Genomic DNA, 22,806 nt, shown 5'->3' with positions numbered 1-22,806 from the left:
ACTCCTTTCTAATAGTTTTAAACACTAGCTGTTTTTAGAAAAAAAAAATGACAGAAGGAAAGAACCCTAGAATAGAATAGAATAGAATAGAATAGAATAGAATAGAATAGAATAGAATATAGACTATTTCAGTTGGAAGGGATCTTCAATAATCATCTAGTCCAACTGCTTAACCACTTTAGGGCTGACCAAAAGGTAAAATATATTATTAAGGCCATTGCCCAAATGCCTCTTAAACACTGTCAGGCTTGGGGCACCAATCACCTCTCTAGGAAGCCTCTTCCAGTATTTGACTAACCTCTCAGTAAATAAATGCTTCCTAATGTCCAGTCTAAACCTTTCCTGGTGCAGCTTTGAGCCATTCCCAGGTGTCCTGTCACTGGATCCCAGGGAGAAGTGACTAGCATCTCCCTCTCCACTTGCCCTTCTCAGGAAGCTGTAGAGAGCAATGAGGTCACCTCTCAGCCTCCTTTTCTCCAAACTAGACAAGCCCAGAGTCCTCAGCTGCTCTTCACAGGACATGTCTTAACAGCCCTTCCACCAGCTGTGCTGCCCTCCTCTGGAGGCATTCAGGGACCTTCACATCTTCTTTGAATCGTGGGTCCCAGAACCACACACAGCCTTCTTGGTGAGGCCGCACCAAGGCCGAATCTAGGGGACAGTCCCCTCTTCTGAGCAGTGGCTGTGCTGTGTTTGATGCCCCCAGGATGGGGTTTGCCTCTGGGCTGCCAGGGCACACACTGCTGACTCACACTGAGCTGCTGTCAGCCAGCACCCCAGGGCCTGTTCTGCAGGGCTGCTCCCCAGACACTGCTCTCCCAGTTCATACTTGTGCCCAGTGTTAATCCATCCATGGGCAGAATCTGGCATTTCTTGTTAAATTCCATGCCAATAATGATTGCCCAGTTCTTCAGTCCACCTAGGTCACCCTCCAAGGCTTCGTGTCCAGTGAGACAGTCAACAGCACCTCCCAGTTTAGTATCATCACCAGACTTACTAATGGTGCATTCAACTCCTTCATCCAGTTTGTTAATAAATATACTGAACAGAACTGGCCCTAGAATTGAGCTCAGAGGAACACTGTTGGTGACTGCTCACCAGCCAGATGTAGCCGCATTTGCTACAACCCTTTGAGCTCTGCCTTTCAGCCAGTTCTTCACCCAGTGTGCTGTGAACCCACTTATCTCACAGCTGGACAACTTGTCCAGAAGGATGCTGTGAGGAACAGTATCAAAAGCCTTACTAAAATCCAGAAAAGCTACATAGAATCGTAGAATCATTTTGGTTGCAAGAGTCCAACCATAACCTAACACTAAACCATGTCCCTAAGAACCTTGCCTAAACACCTTTTAAACACCTCCAGGGATGGTGACTCCACCACTTCCCCAAGCAGCCTGTTCCAATGCCTGGCAACCCTTACTGTGAATACATATTTCCTAATATCCAATCTATACCACCCCTGGTGCAACTTGAGGCCATTTCCTCTTGTCCTATCACTTGCTACTTGAAAGAAGAGACCAACACCCTCCATGATACAACCTCCTTTCAGGTAGTTGTAGACAGCGATAAGGTGTCCCCTCAGCCTCCTTTTCTCCAGGCCAAACAGCCCCAGTTCCCTCAGCCGCTCCTCATCAGACTTGTGCTCCAGACCCCTCAGCCTCCACCACTTCAGGTGGAGTGGTGGCAGGAGTATGGGACACATTCACAGAAATCACATTTTACTAGGTGCATGTTCACTTGTTTTCTTCTTTGAGGATGAAGTTTATTCTCAACCTTGGTTGTCATGTTTCAACAGGTAGATATTAATGTTCATAAATTATTCATTCCTGATTGTTATGTTTAGAATGCACCCAACATGTTAATACTAGACAACTAAAAAACTTTCGCTGTAGATGGAAGCAGGCTAGAATACCATCATCTAATACCTTTTTTTTTTTGTGAACTGGATCTGTGAATTATTGCAATGGTACAAAGAAACTTAAGTTGTCAAGAGTGTCAAACAATATAAGTGTATGTTAGTTGACATATTCCACATGAGGTTGATAAAAAGAGATTTCCCTAAGGAATGACTAATTGTATTAATAAAAATAAATGTTCAAACTTCATAAAATACTTAAAAATGGGGGGGTCTTCATCACTATACACAATGTGCAGCATGTTTTCTCTGGCCTCGTTTTTGTATCGCACAGTCTGTGCCCTATCTTCATCCCGTATGCTGTGCGCTTCTCCTCCGGCTTTCTGTATGCACACAAAACAGCACAGTAGTTCTGGCATGAGGCCATTATTTTTTTTTCTTTTCCCTTGCTCTGCCCCTGTCTTTGTTTCCTCTGTAATATATGTCTTTTTGCTTATCTCCCTCTTTAGTACAATGGATATCACCTGCTGTTTTGTGTAAACCTTTGTGCTACTGTGTGCCACTCTTCCACGCTTCTCCGCAGTAGAACTTGAAATTGCTTTCTGCCTGCCTCTGAATAGCAAAATTTCCTTTGAAATTCAGATAAAAGTGACTGGCCCAGAAGTGAACTCACTCTGCATGATTAAACAACAGATTAAAAGGCTAACAGTAATTTATTCATCAACAGACAACGAATAAAGGCCAGAAACACGAAATCCGGGCAAGAACACCACTCTAGGTGAGCAACGGCGACGGGCGTTCATAAGGCACTATAGTCGCCACCGGGGCCTCAGGGCCGGCAAGGCCCTGTCCCTCGGAGGTGTCCGCCCTCCTCGCACGGCTCTAGAAGCGCAAGTGAGCGGCGCTCCCGCCGCGGGAGCTCACCGAGCTCACCTCGGTCGGTGAGGCCGCGACGAGCTCCCGACCTCCGGAGGTTGTAGCTACACAACCCCCACGCTCGCTAGGCAGTCCCCGGGCAGGAGTCAGGCCGCACAGCCCTCCAGAGGTGTCAGGTCCTGCCCGGAGAAGATACCTCCACCTCACCGAGGCTCGAGCCCCGCCCCACTCCGCCCCTCCGTGGGCAGCAGGTGCAATCCCACTGCCTCTGTTCCCGCCCCCCCGTCGGGATTGGTCATTGCTTTTTCACACTGTCTATGTATTGGCCGCTGGTGGCGGCTGTAAGGGACTAGGATTGGCTGTAGTGCCGGACGCGGGTAGGCTGGCAGGCGGCGGCTGCGGGGAGGCGGGTGAGCTGGGCTCGCGAGGGGTGGGTGCGGGGCTCGGCCCGGCCCGGGCTGGCCCAGTCCGGTGGCTCGGGACAAGTCCGGCCCGGCCCTGGCTGAAACCCGGGATTCTGCGTGCGGCTGCTGGCTGGGGAGGGAGGGCGTTAGTGGAGCCAGTCAGGGCCGCGCCGCGGTCGTCTTCAGCCTTCGGGGCGGTCGCTTGGGCTGCGGAACGGCGGCTTCCCGTCAGGAACAGGCTCATGGGGCGCGGCCTGGCCCGGCGCAGAGGCGGCCCCGGCAGTCTTGTGCCTGAGGATATGAGCCTCAGCCAGTGGGCGAAAGAGAGGCCGAGGGAGTTCCGCGGCCGTCTCTGAGCCGCGCAGCGGGTCTCGGCGGCCCGACGTGTGCCTGTGCGTGAGAGGCCGCCGGTGCGCGCGGGGTGGCCGGCCGGGCACGCGGCTGCAGAGCAGGCACGGACAGGCCTTCGGTTAAAGGCTTTTCCGCTTTTTGTGTGTGTTTGTTAACGAGCACACGCCACAGCCACGTGCCGGTGACTCGGTGTCCTGGGGCGGAGGGAAGAGCCTGCTGCGCGGTGCTGAGGCCGGAGAGCCGTTGGCCGTGGCAGGTGTGGCCGTGTCCGGCACGGCAGCCTCTGCGCGCAGCACAGCTGGGTGGCCTGGGTGTTTGCTGCGCTACCTCAGACGAAATAAAGCTTAGTGTGAGCAGGCTCTCCTCTAAAGTTGCCTTGAAGTCAGTTATGAAGCACTCACAGTACCTGTTTGTTGGAGGAGAGGTGGCTGTGAGCAGAGACACCCTAAAATTCAGGGACAGAAGGAACGTGTCTTGGGCCCAGAATCCAGAGGAGATTTGTTAAGGTTCATCAGCCAAAAGTATGCGTTTTCTTATGAGCAAAAATGCATTGGCCTGTAGTAACACTGTGCAAGATGGGTTTTGCACCTGGATGACAGCCTCCCTGTGGGTGTTTCCTGTGTGTGCTTTGATGCTGCCCCTTTGGTAGGTTCTTTTGAACCGCTTGTCTTCAGCTGTGGTGACTGGTGAAACTGGGGTCTCTCACGATACTGTGCACTGCAGATGCTTGATTGCATACTGCTGGTGAATTAACACTTTTATGAAGAATATGTATCTGTTTTACAGCATTTTAATCTGCATGGTGCACAAAGATGTAAAAATGTATAAAATGTTGGTATTATAACTGTGATGTTGAGTACTTTATAGGATGTGTTTGAAAGTTTAGAGACTGCATTTAGTTCCTTTTTCTATACCTTGACATGTTCAGACACTGTTTTTGCAGTGTGGTTCTTGATTTGCAGTTGTTTGTATACACAGTTAAGTGATTTAGAGGAATGATTTTTGTTTAAAATTCTGTTACACTGTATCTAGAAAAAAATAAATTATGTCCTGTAGCAATAAAGAGTGCTGTCAGACCGTTATTCTCTGTTAATGCACGACTCATGAAGAATACGTGCTTTATAGATGTAAATTTCATTTAGGAGAAGTATGCATATTTAAGTTTGTGTAAGCAAATATATGTGATAAAACGTTTATTTGTAGCTGATTCAGACTTGCACAGAATCAATTTCCTGCTCTTAACTGCCATTAAAGAAAGGAGAATGTCTGGAAAAAGTTGTTCAGAATAATAATTATTTTGAAGTTGCGCTAAAATGCAGGATCAGGGAACTTTGCAAAATATACCTATGTTTTTATTTCTTTTGCCAACTCAGTGAATTGCAATGCAGTGTAGGTATTGTGCAAAAGTCCTTGACAGATAAAAGCCTCACCAAAATAGGACATTTGTTAACCTAGCTATTCCCATAAAAATATTTACTTCTGGAAAAGCAGTTTAGCATAGCAAATGAAACATATGATGTATTGGATGAATTCAGCAAATACTGTTATGGGTATTTGTAGCAAAAGTTTAAACTGGCATTGCTACCATTTTTATATAGTAATCTCCCTTGTGGTCCATAGTACTTGTTGGTTGTTTCTATTCTTGGTCTCTTAGGAAGGCTTCAATAAAACAAAAATTATTACTGTGCTCTACAGCAGTAGAGGCCAGAATCCCATTGCACTGAGGACAACACATTTGTAAGGCAGGCAGTCCCTGGCTTGCAGTTTGCAGTTTAAGTAGTGTTTGGTATCTGAGGCAATTGGAGTTGAGGATGCAAATGAAGTTGCAAACATAAAATTTACAGTTCAATGAAGGTTTATCCTACTATTCCTGAGTAATGTTTTGAACAAAGAAAGTATGGGGAGCAAATTTGTTCTAGTTAATTTATTCCCTGATATGTTAATGATCCCCCTGCATTTTTATGGGTAGGGCTGTAAGTCTGATAAAGTCCACTGCAGAGTTATAATGACACCTCAGTAATCTGCTTGTATGTTTAGTTGTGTATTACGGCAGATCCCAAAGGTTTGCTTTGCATTCTTTTCAGTTGGCAAATGTATTTAAAAACTTCAGATAATACCTTGAAACAATATCAAAGTTATGGAAACAACTTTGAATGTGGGATGAATATAGGTGAACCCAAAATTCTGGAGAAGGGGAATGCTAGCTAACCTCGGCATCCTGTTCAGAGCATCAATGGAGAAGTGATAGTTTGAATGTCTTTAAAAGATGCACTAACCTTAGCTTAGGATGGTACTTTGCATCAGTGTTTGGAACTTCAGCTTTGTGTATTTGATAGTCTGAAGTTGAATGAAACATACTTCATGCTGTTTATCACAGGAACATCCTGAAGTGCTTGGAGTAATGCTGTATACATTTAATATAGGGGCACCTATTTGAGTTGTCAAAGTGTAAATTATACTAGGTGTTGCAAAAACCTTGGTTCTCTTGTAGGCCACACCTGTCTGGCTATAGTTTTGATATTGTGGAGCAGGACTATAGCTTATTTATATGGGAAATGAAGATAATTATTAATGACCTTTTAGTAATGAGTGCAATACTGTGCAAAGGTGACAGAATCACTGGCCATGTAAATTGCTAATGGGTCTTGTGTCATGGTGGAAAAACATCTTTAGAAATTCCGCTGCCAATGGTGTTAATAATTCGGTGTAGTTTTAAAACAGCTTTCCAAATTTGATTAATATCAAGTGTCATGCTTTGATACTAGGCTCTTACACAGCTTTTCAGGTTAACTAAACATGTGACTGTGGAAACAAAGAGAATTCCAGCTGGTTCACGTGTGTGCCTGTTAGTATATGCTTACACGTATTAAAACATGACTTGAAGCTTGCAGTTGTTCAGATGCTAAAATGCCTTGTGGTTTTTATGTATTGCTATAAAATTGGTAATATCTCTCTGCTGGGTGCTAAGCAGTGAAAAGAAAATACAAGGTGATAACTAATTTGAGTATGAAATTATGCAACTTGTTGATACTATAGAAAACCAGAATACACATATAAAATTCTGATCCTGAAAGTGGATTGTGGATGATTACTCAGAAGATTAGAGATAATTGGTTATCCTGAAATGTCCTACCCTGTTACCTTACTGTCAGAGGTGAAATGTTTGAAACCATCAGGAAGGAAGTTTCCATAACCTGAATTATTTTAAAACAGTAGCAAAACCTGTGTTCTGCTTTAGTGTCTCTGTAGTTGGCTTTTTATCTTAAACAGGTGTGTCTTCATCACGTGTGACAGCTTAAAAATTATGGTGTAAGATTTTGAGCAGTTCTTAGGGTCAGGAATCTGCATCAATAAAAAAGGTAATGGTTCTGTAATATATTTCCAAGATTTAAAAGCAACCACTTTTCACTACAAAGGAGGTGAAAAAAAAACAAACTACAAAGTATTTGTATCACACCCAGCAAAACTGGTGCAATTCCATACAGCATATCAATTGTATAACCTCCTACAATTTTTTTTTAAAGAAAAAAGTATGTAAAAGTGATAGAGAAGTTGATAGGTAGAGAAGTGGTGATTTATCTTCTAAGTTATGTAAAAGCAAGCAAACAGTGATTGGGAGTCACCTTCTAGGTCGTATTTAAGTCTACACAACACATGTTTTGAAAAAAAAGCATATAGATTTTTCTCTTCACCCTACATAGTTATGTATGATTGTGGTTCTAGCCCTGGGAGCAGAATAAATATCTGAAATTCTGCAGGGCTAGTTGAGAGAAATAATTAATGTCTGGTAGGGACCTCAAACAGTTATCCTTTCATGTTTTTCCTCTCTCCCTGTCCTTTCTTACAGTGATTCTTCATTAGATGTTTGTTTGAATCAGCATTGCTGATTCTTCAGCCTCCCCAGGCAATCTGTTTAACTGGTATGATATTCCTAGTGGTAGAAATGTTACCCGTATGTCATTTCCCTGTGTTGTTCCCAAGTGTCAGGGAAGTCTTCCTTGCTGCCATCTAAGATGGATCTTTTTTGAATTATGGTACTTAAAATGTTTGTAGAGAGCTAGGTCTGATTTTAAACAGCATTGGTCAAGATAGAAGGGTGACTTTTCCTCTCTTATATCCTTTAACGCAGCTCCATATGTTGTTGTATGCCAAAACAGAGGGAAATATGGACTTGTAACTTGTGGTCCTCTATAATACTCTGCTGCCCTTTTGCTTAGCTGCGCATTGCCAATTATTCCCCCTTTGGTTTTCTTCCTCGGATTTTAATTTCTACCTGACAATAATATCCTGCGCTTTTCTTTTTGAGAATGATTTCACTTTCTTCACAGGTATATTAGAATCACTTCACATTGTTTCTAAAACTTAAAATTCTTGAAGGCTCAACTGACTTCAGGTGAGCTCTCCTGTCTGTTGGTTGGATCAGAGGCTTTTGTTACCCTTGTATCCAAGATAGAGAATTCTGCTTATGAAAGTTTAAAGCAAGTGAAAGTGTAAAAGTTTAAAGCAATGCATTTTTGCTGTTCTTCAGGAAAAAAACCCAAACAACTACTTCTAAAAAATTACTTGCATTACTTTTTTGTGGTGGGTGAGGATTCATTACGTGGCTTTGGTTAACTTTAATACAGGCAGTTCTGTAAGATGAAAGACAAAAATACATCTTTGGGTCTGATGTTTTGCTGAATCGGATATCTCCATCATGTAAGAGTTTCACGTACCTGACTTTCCACCTTGGAATTCTCTTGTCATTGCTAATTTGCTGTGTTTGTCAGGGAGGAAGTGCCTATTCTAACTTGTTAAAGTAAGTTGAGGACATCTGCACTGGTAAAAGTGAACCTTGTCTGCTTAAACTATAGAAAAGATTTGGTGTTTTGTTTAGTACTGGCTTCTGTTTGCTGTCTTTCAGCTCTAGAGAGATGCCTCCTCCTCCAGAAAGTTTATAATTGGCACTCAAATAGAAATGCAAAATGTGAAAGTCATAGGCAGAGGAAAAAGAGAGGACAGATATGAGGGGTTTTGGTGCTTTTTTGGTTTTTTTTAGTGGGAGGGAGAGAAGGAGATGGACTGCCAGTACAGCTTTTATTAAGAAAAAGGACTGAATTTCTGGATGTCTTCTGAAAAGCAGTAAGTAAAAATTATTAGTTTCATGCCCTTAATTTAGTACATATATTTAGAATATGAAAACTTTTGATGTTGGGGAAGGAGAGGTAAGAATGTTCAGCTGATGATTAGCAGCCTGTGATAGTGTTCTGTTTTAACAGAACACATTGCTACAGGGGCTACTGGTAAAGTTAGGCTTTTTATTCTTAAAGTTATAATGCTAACTTTCTAAGGGATGGTGGGACTTGTTCTTAATGTTAGTACACGACACATACACTGTCCTGATCTTTAAAAGCTTCTAATACTTCTGTTACTTAATCTTCCTGCTCTCTTGAGTTGAGATTTAGCGTGGAAACTCTGCTGAAGCTATTCATCAGGATAAAAACTGAAAAAGCAATTATTGTAGTAAGCCAGAGCTGGCGGCTGGTTAGGACAGATTTACATATCCGACCAAAGCCAGGGTTCAGTCAAAGTCAAGGAAGACGAAAAGTGATGCATTCAGACTATTTACAGTTTTGTGTAAGTAAGTAAATAGATCTGGGCTAAAATTGGAGCAAGTCAGTGCAAATAAACTGGAAGTAATGCAGAAGTTTAATATAATGTTGGAGCCGCTAGATCATCAGAGGACAGTGAAAAATGAGTGCTGAAATGGTTACAGATCAGTGATGCAGGGGCTTTGGCAGCAGAATTTTTGTGATTCCTGCCTTGGACTGCTTACATCTTGCTTGGTTTTACAGCCTCAGCTGTGCTACTGCAAGTATCTGCTGAGCTTTAAAAAAAAAATGAAGACAGAATTAGACCTTCAAAGAAGGGTATTTGATAAAGGCGAGTAAGTTCATGCAGTCCAGTTTACAGCTTGAGAGCCAACTGCTGTAACTGCAGCTGCATCAGAGCAAGCCTGCCTAACCGTGGCTCTTTGGCTGATGTGAACAAATGGCAGACATCTGTGTAGAGGGATTCTGTGCACCAGCGTTGGTTGGAACAGCCTGGATGAAGTAACAGCAACCATGCAGGATCTTGAATTCTAGGAGGATTCCTAAGGAACTGTATCAAGATGGTGGTTTTTTAGTAACTCACTGAGACACCTCTACGTGGGATGTGATGACTAGGCTCCACTTGTGAAAGGAGTTCTGGACTTGAAACAATTTTCTGTCTCTATTTTTCTTCATGGGTTTACTAAATACTAATTACCCTGTTAATATATGTAATGCATCCATTCAGAACAATCATGTAGAGTTTCCTGCATATACTTGAATTCAGTATTGTCTGTATAGTGCCAGCACCTGTTCTCTTTGAAGTCTGGGAAAATTTTTCATAATTTGTATAATGCTGTGAATTGTATATGCTGATTATAGGAGATAATTAATTGAAATTAGGAGTATGCAGACAACATCCAAAATACTAATCCACTTGCCTCTTTTAGACTGCATGTTGACTAATGCTTGGATAAATACAGGAACTATTTATATTGTATGCCTTAATGGATTGTAACATTTCGGAACCTCAGTTTTGCATTTGTGGCACAAAATGCATCAAAAGCTTCAAAATTCCAAGAAATAAAAAAGGGAAACTGTTTAGCATGGAAGTAGAAGGAAGCTGTTGTCACCTAGCTGGTGTTCATCCATTCCCTTTTGGTATGTGGGAAAAAACTCAGATCAGTATCAGAGTATTCTGCAATGATCTTGTTTTTAGGGGTCTTTCCTTTTAAAGTATGTGTGTGGAGGTGGATGCTAGTAGTGTTTTGGTTTTTTTTATATATATATATATATATATATATATGTGTGTGTGTGTGTATATATATATATATATATTTGTTTATTACCTTTTCATGCAATTCAGATGGGTGTCCACTGAAGCATTGTATGTCACTGAGGTAAGACAAATAGTATTCCTCACTAAGGAGAGGAGGAAAAAGACATGAAGTTGTTCATTCAAAGTTGTATTTCAAAGTTGTCTTCAGATCTCTACTGTTGAAAGATAAAGCTGCTTTTTTTTTTTTTTTTTTTTCTGAAACAGCATTTTAGAGTTTCTGTCCTCTAAATTTTTGGTTACTAACCATTTAGATTTTAAGCACTAATAATATGCTTCATACACTATCACCAAGCTTCCCGTATTAAAATGCTACCAAAAATCTGGGAGATGGCATCTGTTCGGTGATCTCATTTTTCTTCTATCTTCCCATAGTACAATCTCTTACTATTCTTTGATCTGACTTGGTGTTCCTTGGAGAATAGGAATTTGTCCCATGAAAAAAAATCAGTGGAAGTGCACTCTGGAACTAAGTCCCTCCCCTCCCTTTCAAGCCCTGGGGATGCACTACCTTTCACGCTTCCCTGCTGTTACCGGATGACTGTCAGTGCGCTGCTGCTGTGGTTTCCAGTCCTGCTGCTGCTGGGAGCACCCGTCTGGTTCCCATCCTCTCGTCTGGCTGCTGGAGTTGCAAACCTGTGGGGAGCATGTGTGCAAACAGTACAGGGCAGAGAAGGAGTGAACTGTCTTAAAAGTATCTGGACCTTATTTTGGTACTGTATACACTTTGTGTCGTAAGACCATCTTTTATTGCTGTTTTACTGTTGCTAGCATTGATTCTGGTTGTATCGAAATAGGTTCAGGCTAGTAGTGTAAGTATAAACATGTTGACACCAGGTGTGCTTGCACACTTTTAAGAGTTTTGTTTGGAGTGACATAACAAGTGTGAAGAGCTCAGTGCTTTTTTTTGAAGTTCACAAAATAGCAATTTGCTCTGATTAGTGTATTCATTAGCTCTCTGAATAGTTCTAAATGCAGAACCATTTTTGTCACTGAAGTGGATGAGGTCACAATAAGCATTCTCTTTATTCACAAAGGTATTCAGATATCTTTAACTGCCTGTGTATATTTCCAAAGTTAGGAAAGTGGAAAAAATACCCTATTTATATTTGCTGAAAGGATGCTTTACACTATGGAGATTCCAGAGACCTAAACTGGTTGGTTTTTTTTGAAGGCACAGCTTGCTGCTGTTTCAGTTATTAACAAAATCATCAGTTTCTGTAATCTGAGAAGTAAAAAAAAGTTTATTTTCATTTCATTTAAAGCAAATTCAGTGGTAGGCCAGCTGCCAGCTTGTTGAGCTTGGACCACAGGCCACTTTTGCCTTCAAGCAAAGAGAAGGAATTACAGTAAGTAAAAACATTGACTTAGGGGAATCTGTAGCTCAAAGAAAACTACAAAATAACCTGGAAGGCTAATGAAAAGCCAATAATTAATACCTGAAAAATACATCCCTGAAGCATATTCAATTTTTTCAGTGTACCTGTAGCTGAGCTGATATTGATTATGGAAATAATCACCACTCTGTTCTCAAATATCTTAACAACCTAAAGTCACTGCTGAACCTAAGACTTTGCGGAAGGAACTTTTCAGTGAATATATCTGGTCCTTTAGAAAAAGTTTGGGGTTTGCTTATGATGTGGTGTATTTGTTTTGTCTGGGATAGAGTTAAATTTCTTCATAGGAGTTTGTGTGGGACTATGTTTTGGATTTTTCTGCTGAACACAGTGTTGATAGCACAGGGATGTTTTAGTTCTTGCTGAGCAGGGCTTGAACGGAGCCAAGGCCTTTTCTGTTTCTCACACAGCTCCGCCAGTGAGGAAGCTGGGGGTGCACAAAAAGCTGGGAGGGGACACAGCTGATAGATACAGCTGGCCCCAACTGACTGAAGGAATATTCCGTTCCATATGGCATCACAGTTGGCAATAAACCAGGGAGGGCAGGAAGGCAGGTTGGCGAGGCTGTCGATACTTCGGACCTGTGTGGGCATTGGTGGGTTGCTGGTGAGGGATTAAACATTTTTTGTGTCACTCTTTTTCTTTCCTTATATTTCTTTTGCTCTTTTTTTCCCCTTTAAAAAAATTATTGAACTGTCTTTATGTCAACCCCTGAATTTTTCTCACTTTCACGCTTCTGACTCTCTCCCCTATCTGAGTGAGCTGCCTGCCAGCATTAGACTGTGACTTTCTGATGTTTAGATAAATCCCAGATAGTGAAGGTGAGATCTAACTGAATATGCATTGTTATGAGTGCTAATTTGCCACTGTATGTAGTTTGAACCTTATAAACATAACACTGAAATGCTTTAAATGTTTCATTAATCTGCCCACAGTGGCAAGAGAGGGAAATTGTGACAGTAAAATGTTGTTTTAAATTATTTAAATGTTCATCTCCCTTTTGGGGATTTTTCTATGCCTTTCTTCTGTTAACTGAAATGGACTAATCTCTCCACCATCCCAAACCATGGTGCTTAGAAAACTGAAATTCAAATTTCTTTTTAATTCATCTGCTCCTGGAAATCTTTCAATACCTGCAGGAAGAAGGGGATGTGGAATATTGGTTAAAGATTAAGAATATTGGATAGTAATGTTTAAAAGATAATGTGAATATTTTTACATGCAACTTCTGAGTTGATAAAGGATAGGCTTTCATTATGGTTCGGAATTAGTCAGGTAAGGGACGGGGTTTCAAGAGTGTGAGCTGTTTCTAAGTTTCACCCATTTGAAAGCCAATGCATTCATACACTTCTGGAGTAATGCAGATCTTTTTATTAAAGATGGTAACCTAACAGTAATTGTGTCAGTATTTCATGCTTTTACTTTTCAAATATTGAATGTGTGATCCTGTTCATGCCTTGTGGAAGGAAAAGTTTTCTGTGATTCATAGATGTCAAAACAAAAAGAGCAGCTAAGTAGGATAAAGGAGATTTGTTTTTCCAAGTGTTGTTGAGACTGAGACCATAATATGCATACAAGTTTTTTAAGAATACTGGGAGAAATCTGGGAAAGTGGAAAAATATGTGAGTTATTAAAAGATTGAAAAAAATATTTTTTAGAGTGATATTTGAAACTCATTTACATGTCTTAAAAAATAAAACAACAAACAAAACAACCAACTTCTGCAGCACAAAGTGACAACATCCTCCTCCCTTGGAATGACAAACACTTGGGACTGTTTCCCCTACCCCAAATTCTCCCCTTCCTACCTTCTCCCCCTTCCTCACCTTGCCCTGCTCCTCCCACTTCCCAACACTCCTGTTTTCCGCCTGTAAGGTATATAATAGGCCTCAGAGATGACTGAATGTGTGTATGAATTATACCAAGGAAATAAAATTGGACATACTAAGATTCAGGTAAATTTGATGGAATGCTTAACTGAAAAGGTCTTTGTGAAGTTTCTAGAATTGTGGGATTTTTTTTTTTCAGTGGAAGTTACAAAACTTGGTTGCTTTCTCCTTAAACTACAGAAATTGTTAGGTGTCTAATGGAAAGTTTTCAGTATTTCAGCTCTTGGGAGAAGAGCAAGATCTTGTTCAGATGTTCAGAACTGCTTTAGATTAATTTTTATTTCTTTACTATTTATTTATCTATCTATTTATTTATTTTTACTGTTGCGTCTATGGACTAGACTCTGATCCAGCAAGGTGGTGCTATCCAGGTAGATCACAGCAGTTCTGGAAATCGTGAATAAGATGAACCTGCCTGCCTGTTCAGGAGTTAGATGCCAATCATGGCATATGCCTTACAGCTGCACAGGTGGTGGTGATTTGTGTGAGCAGTCTTGTAGATCTAGATCATGTACTCCTTGATCCCAGCAAATTGCTTCTCTTGTTTCTAAGTGCAGGGTGTGAGGGAGTCAAGAAGGTAGAGGAGAACAAAAGGTAATGGAGAGGAGAGTAAAAGGAGGTAGTTGTCTGGATTTCACAGCATGAGGACTGGGATCCTGTTGGAGGACTCTGCCTGTAACTGAGCAGGTAATTCTAGTGGTCCTAAATCTTGTTCTATAAATTAGAATGGTTTGAGATTTATATGTAGGATTGTGGTCAAGGGGATGGATCTTTTCTGAATGTTCTAGTTATAGTGCTAGGTTGTGAACACATGCATGCGTGCATCTACTGTTAACTTTGAGCACTGTGTTACTTCTGGACAAATGTTTCGGTTTTTGTGGGAGAGGATAAGCTGGTCATGCACTTTGGATTGATTTGTTCTAGGTTCTGAGGCTTTCTGTGTTACAGCCTCTAGTTTGCTGGCTCTACAGAGTGGAGTCTTCACTGAAGTGTTTGTAGGAGAGGAAACCTGCTGCTCTGCATTAAGGCTGTGCTTGGCAAAGGCTGGACCTAGCTTTTTATGCACCGAGCATTTTAGGAGACACTTTTTTTTTCTGCTTTATGACAGCTACTTAATACTCATTTGAAGAATTCAGGTTACTGTATTACCCTTTTGAAAGGATGGAGGTGTGCATATAAACCCCTTTAGCCTGAGAAGTGAGTAACTAGCCTGCTACCTCTTCCTTGATTATTTAGAGACTAGTGTGTTGCATCTCTGAGACTGGTTTGTTTCGCAGAACTGTGTTTTGTCAGCAGGTATTTGGTGTGGTTTGAACAGGCCTACTAAACTGAGCCTCTGAAAGAATATAGAGCAATACGCACTTCTAAGATTGGGTTAGCCTGGAAGAACAACCTGAGAGAGGATATTATGTGTTTCAGGAACTTGACTGCCTCAAGAGTTTCTTGTAAATTGGTCTCTAGATTCAGAGACATGATGTACCTTTTAAGAACTATTGAATACAAGATGATACTCTCTATATGAGAAAATTATTTGGAACAAAGATTCAGTGTATTGCACCCAGCTTCCAAGATTTTTGTATGCCATGAACATCGGTTTTAAACAATAGGACACTTGCATTCTGAAAGTTTGACTCTCTTGAGTAGACATCTGTTTTTGAACAATAGTGGCATTTTAGAGAACAAACTAAAATTCAGAATTGGGCACTTACGTTGTATTTTTACCTTTTTTATTTCAGCCACTTGTATTACCATATTTGAGGGCAGATTTCTCTGTTGCTGTGCTGATTTACTAACCTAACTTGGATTCTGCTCTGCAAGTTCAGATGTGGCTGCTCATTGTCAGCTCCCTGTGGCAATTTGCTAGTCATGTTATAATCAGTGGAAATGTAAGAGTTCTGAGAGCTTGCTTAAATAAAAACAACTTGCTCATTGACTTTTTAACGATATTAACTGGCTGACTAATTAAGAAAAACAAATTCAGTCCTCTTTCCTTGCACTAATTGCAAAGAGGTTTTTTCTGCAAAGATGGTATAGAGTTTTCACCTTTCTAAAGATTGCAGTAGTATAGTTAGTAACAAATTGACCACTTTAGCATCTGTTGTTTAATGTGGGATGGGCAGGTTTGGACAAATACCTGAAAATATTTTCAGGGAAGATTATAGGTAACCAAAGTGCATAAAGTTTCCTAGATAAATGAGAAAAAAGCCTCGGCGTCCTGCCATTTTTTCCTCTGAGGTTTGAACTGAGTTGTATCCCAGATCCATAAAAATAAGCAGTGCCACCATATTGCAGCTAGTGATGGACATGTTTGGACTTCTGCAGTGTTCACAGAACTTGGCTATGGTTGGAGAGATTTCATCTGTGGAAAGAAGAGTGAAAAGAAGACATGGCTAGGATTACACGTTCTAAGGGACATGTAGAGCCATATATGTAATGTGGTGAGTTATAGCACAACATTTTTGTAGCAAATGGTTTCTTAGAATTGGCTAAAGATGACAAAGTGAGGCTGACAGCACCAGGTAAAAGACCTATCACAATTTGCTTAAATGTTGCAATTTTAAACAATGTAAATGTAAGTACTTGCACTTTAAACACTGCAAGTATCTTCACTGTTGCTGTTAGTTCACCTGGGAATGAAACAGTAATATTTTAGAATCCTGTGGCAGGTGTTTTATTTTAAGTATAATTTTGTTTGATTTACTCAACTTTTTTTTTTTTTTTTCCATGTCAGGCTGAGAGAGAGTGATTATTTTTCTTTTCCTGGAACTTGCATTTTTTTTCTACTACTCATGTTGCTGTGTTTTTGTTGTTTTGTGGGTTTTTTTTTTTTCTTCTTTTCTGTGGGGAAGATCAGACAGCAAGTATTTGGACTTTTCCACAGAAATTGGACTTAAGTGCAGGGTGCAGGTTGCTAGGAAATGTATAGAATTGCTGTACAGGCAATTGTCAACCAAATTCTTGTAGGATGTTGTGTTTGAACCTCTTAAGACTAGCTTCTACTAGAAGCTGTAGCTTACAATAGATGGCTTTCTTCTGTTTCCTTCTTCATTAAAGCTTTTAAGGGCTCATGTGATTTGAGAGTGCAGCTCCCAGAAAAATATTTTTTTCCTTGAATTTTATTTTTCGTGTTCTGTTAGGTAGACAGCAACACAGTTAGTTTCCTCTATGTCAGTCCTAGCAAAATGACAGTTTCAAAAGTGATGCTAGGTCAAAAAAAAAGTAAAAATCCTGCTTGGACTCTCTGCTAGTTAGTACATGTGTGCAGTTGTATCTTCTAGGCAGCCACATACTGCAACTACCAGCCTTACTAGTGGCTATTCTACTTGAAGCTGCATAAAGTAACTGCTATTAAATGATGTCTTCGCATATAGATGTTTTCAAGAGTAGTGAACAGATTGATTTCACAGCCAGCAAAGAAAAAGCTTTCTTATTTTTCTGAAGTTCAGAAAATTCTGTGTTAATGGTTGCAAACTTTCATAGCTGATACTATTGCTGTATTAAAATATCTCTTCATTATGATATTGACAGCTTTCCCCCACTGTTTTTCCAGTTTTCCTTGTGTTGCTTAGCCCATGTTTTCTTGGTAGAAGCATTAAGATCCGTTAAATGGAATACTGCTGTAATAATAGGAGCCGTATGTGGGCAATTGCTTTATATGGCCATGCCTGAACATACTATCTGGTGTAAAGAATAAAGCCGTCTCCCTGGGACTTGGGACTTTTGCTTTAGAAGGTGTGATTTGATTAACTGTACTTTTCCCATCAGAGGGAGAAGCTGGCTAGGGCTGGCTGAATTGTGATGCATCACTTGAAGGTTTTTCCATTATAGCGCTTGCAAATGTTTTTTGCAAGCTGACATGTTGTCAGAGCCATGTGCAGAAGTGCAACACCTTTAAAAAAAGTCACATGACATCTGGACTTGATTTTTTTCTTTTTTTTTTCATAAAGTATGTTATTTACTTCAAACGTGTTAAGGTGGGGCAAGATAGGTGCTTGTCAATATTATTTATTGTAGATGAAAATTCTGTTATGTGCTTTCATCACATGCTCATAGCACTTGATGTTCTTAATAATCATTTTGTTAGCGAGTGGAGCTCAAGACTTTAGAGCAATGGGAAATCCCTTGCCAAGAAAAATCATATTTAATTGTTGGGAAAGAGTGAAATTATAAAGATGTATTGTTGTCTAATGATTCTCCCGGTATTTTTCTTTCCTCTATAATCTCATGTAGTAATGGGTCAAGAATCTGCCAAACCTGCCTGGCTCAAACCAGCAGGAGGATATCAGACTGTGACTGGTAGAAGATATGGAAGAAGACATGCCTATGTTGGCTTTAGACCTTCTCTGAATAGCCAAGACAGAGATGAACATCAACGCAATGAAGACAGCAAACGGTTGGAGTTTGAGGATGTTCAGAGAGAGAGTTCTTTATGTATGTATATATCTTTGTGTAGCTGCTATTTAATTACAAACTGGGATGCTTGGGGGTGGAGGAGGAAGGCTCACAGAGAAATCTGAAAGTGTAAGTGGCTTTACAGAATGAAATTTAACAAACTCAAAGTATAATCTATTTTAGGCTGTTTAATTTTTCCTGAGGAAGGGCATTCCTGAATGAGTTAATGCATTCTAACCAACTAGAGAACTGTAACATTGTATAATTCAAATTATTTTGTCTTCCAATCAAATAATTAATCATATTTGAAGGCTAATACCTATTGTAACCTTCTGTTTGGAATGAGGCAATTAAATAGGTGACCTATCATGGATGAAGTTGTTCTGTCTTAGTCAGCCTTAGTGTAGTTACAGTGGGAATTAGTTTAAGTTTATAAAACATCTTTAAATGTTCTCTTTGAATTTTTTTATACCAATCAAGCCACTTCCCTTTCTGATTTAATGAATATTGAGCGTTACTGTTTCCCAGAATGTCTTTTGCGATTTTTAGCAACTGAATAAAAATTTCATAGATAAATATAAAATGGCATGTTGGATTAGAAACATACTCCCATCTCCTTGAGTGTATGAGGTTTTCTGCTTAAAGTTTGATACAGCCTCAAATCTTCCAAAGTTGCTTAGTCCTGCACTTGGGTCACAACAACCCCAGGCAATGCCACAGGCTTGGGGCAAAAGTGGCTAGAAAGCTGCCTGGTGGAAAAGAATCTGGGGGTGTTGATTGACAGCCAGCAGAACAGGAGCCAGCAGTGTGCCCAGGTGGCCAAAAGGGCCAACAGCATCCTGGCTTGTATCAGGAATAGTGTGGGCAGCAAGCTAGGGAAGTGATTGTGCCACTGTACTCAGCACTGGTGAGGCCCCACCTTGAATACTGTGTTCAGTTTGGGGCCCCTCAGTACAGGAGAGACATTGATGTGCTGGAGAGAGTGCAGAGAAGGGCAATGAAGCTGGTGAAAGATCTGGAGCACAAGTCCTATGTGGAGCAGTTGAGGGAACTGGAACCTGGAGAAAAGGAGGCTGAGGGGAAACCTTATCGCTGTCTACAACTACCTGAAAGGAGGTGGTAACATGGAGGGCTTGGTCTCTTCTCCCAAGTAGTAAGTGATAGAACAAGGGGAAATGGCCCAATCTTGCACCAGGGGAGGTTTAGATTGCATATTAGGAAAAAATTCTTCACGGAAAGGGTTGTCAGGCATTGGAACAGGCTGCTTGGGGAAGTGGTGGAGTCACCATTCCTGGAGGCGTTTAAAAGACACATAGATGAGGTTTTTAGGGACATGGTTTAGTGCTAGACTTGGCAGTGATAGGTTTACAGTTAGATTTGATGATCTTAAAGGTCTTTTCCGACTGAAGTGATTCTATGATTCTATAAAGTAGCATTTTTTTCCTCCTTTTATAAACTATTTTGTATTGCTTTATCTTCCTAATTTTCCTTTTTTTTTTTTAAATAATAGGGTAGAGCTAATTAAACTTTGGCATATACCATTGCTCCTTGGAGACTGTTATGTGATGTAGATCATCTTGTAGTGTTTTAATTTTTTGTAATTTTAACACTTTCATCTAGTTAAAGATTTATTTCCTGTAAGGCAGTGTTGACTCTTGCAGGATCTTCCTTCTGTCTCTGTAATGCTACCATCTCTCTTGTTTCAGTTCCTCAGAAATGAGCATGCTGTTATTTTAGGGGTAGTAAGAAATATGCAGTTTGGAGTGTATTATCTCCTTGTTCTTAATGCAATTGCTTTGTATATAAATTCTGAGTGACTAATTTTCTATATTAAATCTAATAACACAATGCCTTTCCTTTCATATTTTCCTTTTATATTTGGTTGTGCCTTTTTTTTTTTTTTTGTAACTATGAGTCTTCTAATTTCTTTGAGAAATATCTTGGATTGCTTTATTTCCCTTACCTCAACTAGGTTACCTTTTTTCCCAGTCAATACTTATTTTTGATAGGTGGATACTGCCTCAAACATGCTGCAAATTTCCTTGCTAATTGACTTGACGTTTTATATATACAGCTAAGTGACTGTGTAAGATGGGAAGAAGGACGTATCCTTAGAAATACTGAAAATCTGACTGGACTTGGTCCTTGACTGTGTGTGAGCAAGAAGGGTGGACTGGGTGGTCTCCAGAGGAGCCTGCCTGCCAGCTTCAGCTGTTAGCAATTTTGTGAAGGACCTTTAAGTTTTTAATTAGAGAAAATGTAATGTTACAGTATTGCTTCCTGCAAGACAGACCCCTAGTGCTGAGAGGCACAGCTGTCTTAAGAGTTCAGTGCCATGAGTTCACCCACCTAGGCATGAATTTACTATTTAGATTAGATTCCTTTTTTTTTTTTTTTAACCCTGCAATACTGATTGTACATGGTTTCCTACCTCTGGTTTTCAAGTAACATGCTAGGCAATTGCTTCAGTTAACAATGCGGATGGTTTGGTTTTTTTTTTGTCTAGTAGTTAAGTTTCCAAATCTCTTAATAACAACTTAACTTGATGAGCGTACCTAATTTTTTTATGCAAGCCATTGTGTGTTCAAAAATAGTTTGGACTATTGCCTTGGTTAGGAGTTTACAAATTACTTTAACTAAGCATAAGTTTAGTAGCAGGATAGGTGTTTTTACCTTCTTTAACTCTTGCTGCTGGATTTGATATTTATTGCCCCTTTACGGAAGAGGTGTTCAAGTATAGTATAACCAAACCGAATTTGGGATGGTGGTAACTACTGACTACAATTCCAGATTAATCCCTGCTATTATTTTCTTATGAGGAGTTGCACTCACAGCTGCATGTACAAAATATTGTGCTATTAGTATATAATTTATAGTGGCAATAAATGCCTTTACCTATGTGTGGCAGGATACTCAGCTTAGCCAGTTAATGAATGAATAGTCCCATTTTTAACTTGTGGAAGAAAATGTAGCTTTTTTTAATCTTCTAGTGTTTTTTTCAGGTTTACAGTTCTAATCTTAATTACCTTTTATATAAACAATGTAAAAATGCTGCTTATGAACATGTTCCTTTAATACTTGTTTTTTTCTGTCACAGGCTGAGCTGAAATTGCATCATTTAGATCTGTTTATATATACTTAGTTTATATAAATGAGAACGTAAATATATCAGTGAAGAATTACTGCATCTCTGGTAAATGTTTCTCTCTAATCAAATACCACTGCAGTCCTAGTGAACTGTCCTTTCTATTTCATGAGTAGTTGTTGTAGATGAGAATCTTTTATTTTATTTTATGTTTTTATTATTCCAATGTATTCTTTCTTACAGCTTTCCATGAAGGTTCCGGTCCATTGGTTCAAGTTTCTTCTGGTTTATTAGATGACCCTTTGTTAGAAAATACTGAAACTGGAGAACTCGCATGCCGAAGTGTATCAAACCGAACCTCTGAAGCAAACACATCTCCATTTTGTCTGTTCTCCTTTGGTCTGGAAGGCAACCAAATCTCAAGGAACTTTATGAATTCTTACGAACATTCTGAGGACCTTGCAGAATACATGTCCGGAAGACATAATGATTTGAATGGTCAAAATGGAATTGCTTTTGTAAATATTGACTCTTATGAGCCAGATAGCAGTGATGGAGAAGAAGCATGTGCATTTCAGAAAACACTAGATGACATGGTTTCTCAGTTAGTAAAAGAATCTGTGCCTGATTCTGGCATACTGTCCTCATTATCAGCTCTCAACCAATGTGTTTCCAGAGAATGTTGTGAAGAAGCAGGATTAATGCCTTTAGTGAGATGTTGTGGCACAGATTCAGACTTGGCATGTCCAAACAACAGGCCATTTAAATCTTCTGCTGAAGATGAAGGTATACCAAAAAGTAACTGGGGTGGCACCAATCATGAAACACAGCAGATACAAAATATAGTGGATGTTGAAATCAGAACCCCAATAGCAAATGCTAATGTATTAAATATCAATGATAGAAAGACTGAACAAGGAAATTCATCAGAGCTAGTAGTGAGACCTAAAATAAGAATGAACAGTACTGGAAGCCACTTGGAGAGAGGGAGTCTTCTCCCTTATGATGATGAGGAGGAAAGTGGTTCCTGGAGGAGAACTGAAATTGCTGAAGCCCAAAATGGCCATGCTGAGTATGCCTGGAGAAACAGCAAACAAGAGATGAGTTCTGGTGTGTTTTTTGACTCAAGACAGTGTGAAGGTCACCGAAATAATATAGAAATAGACCTAAGGAAAAATTCAGCAGCTCAAGAACTAATAAATGTTCAAGACAATGACAGTTCTTGGGATGAGTTTGAGGACTGCAGCGGACACTTCTCAATGTCCCACAAAGATGAAGACAGGTAAAACTTCATTTTTATGTGTATATTAGTATTGAATTATTTGTATTGTGTGACTCTGAATAATTTGTTAGCAAATGGGACAAAAAAATCTCAGGCAATTTCAGAATATGATCAGATAACAAGATTCTAACTTTTCCTTTCAGTTCTCTGTCACCCTTCTGGTTTGAGTTATTGTTTATGGATAAACTTTAAAGAGAACCGATTTGGCTAACATAGAATATCATTGTCAACTGTGTTGGAAAACATTCCTGAATTGTAAAATAGAGAACTAAAATGAGATATTTGAATATTTGGACTAGTCTTACAGTGTGCTTAGACATTTAAAAACAAACAAACCAACCACCCCCCCGCCCCCCCCCCCCAAAAAAA

At 40.0% G+C, this 22,806-nt stretch overlaps 1 protein-coding gene across 3 annotated transcripts in view; it reads left to right on the top strand.

Moving 5' to 3' along the window:
* Window positions 1–3,089: 3,089 nt before the first annotated feature.
* The window catches only part of PJA2 (praja ring finger ubiquitin ligase 2), a 32,915-nt gene continuing 13,198 nt past the window's right edge, over window positions 3,090–22,806 (top strand). The window contains exons 1-3 of one of the 3 annotated variants that reach the window (XM_082074862.1): window positions 3,090–3,108; window positions 17,909–18,109; window positions 21,399–22,437. In XM_082074862.1, coding sequence (XP_081930988.1) covers window positions 17,911–18,109; window positions 21,399–22,437 — 1,238 coding nt within the window. In that variant the 5' untranslated portion in view covers window positions 3,090–3,108; window positions 17,909–17,910. The other 2 variants (XM_082074861.1, XM_082074860.1) reach the window with 2 other exon arrangements.

This window comes from Streptopelia decaocto (genome assembly GCF_964273445.1).
Source record: "Streptopelia decaocto genome assembly, chromosome: Z".
Classification (NCBI taxonomy): Eukaryota; Metazoa; Chordata; class Aves; order Columbiformes; family Columbidae; genus Streptopelia; species Streptopelia decaocto.
Note: the sequence above shows the minus strand (reverse complement) of the source record. Positions and strands in the feature narration are given on the sequence as shown.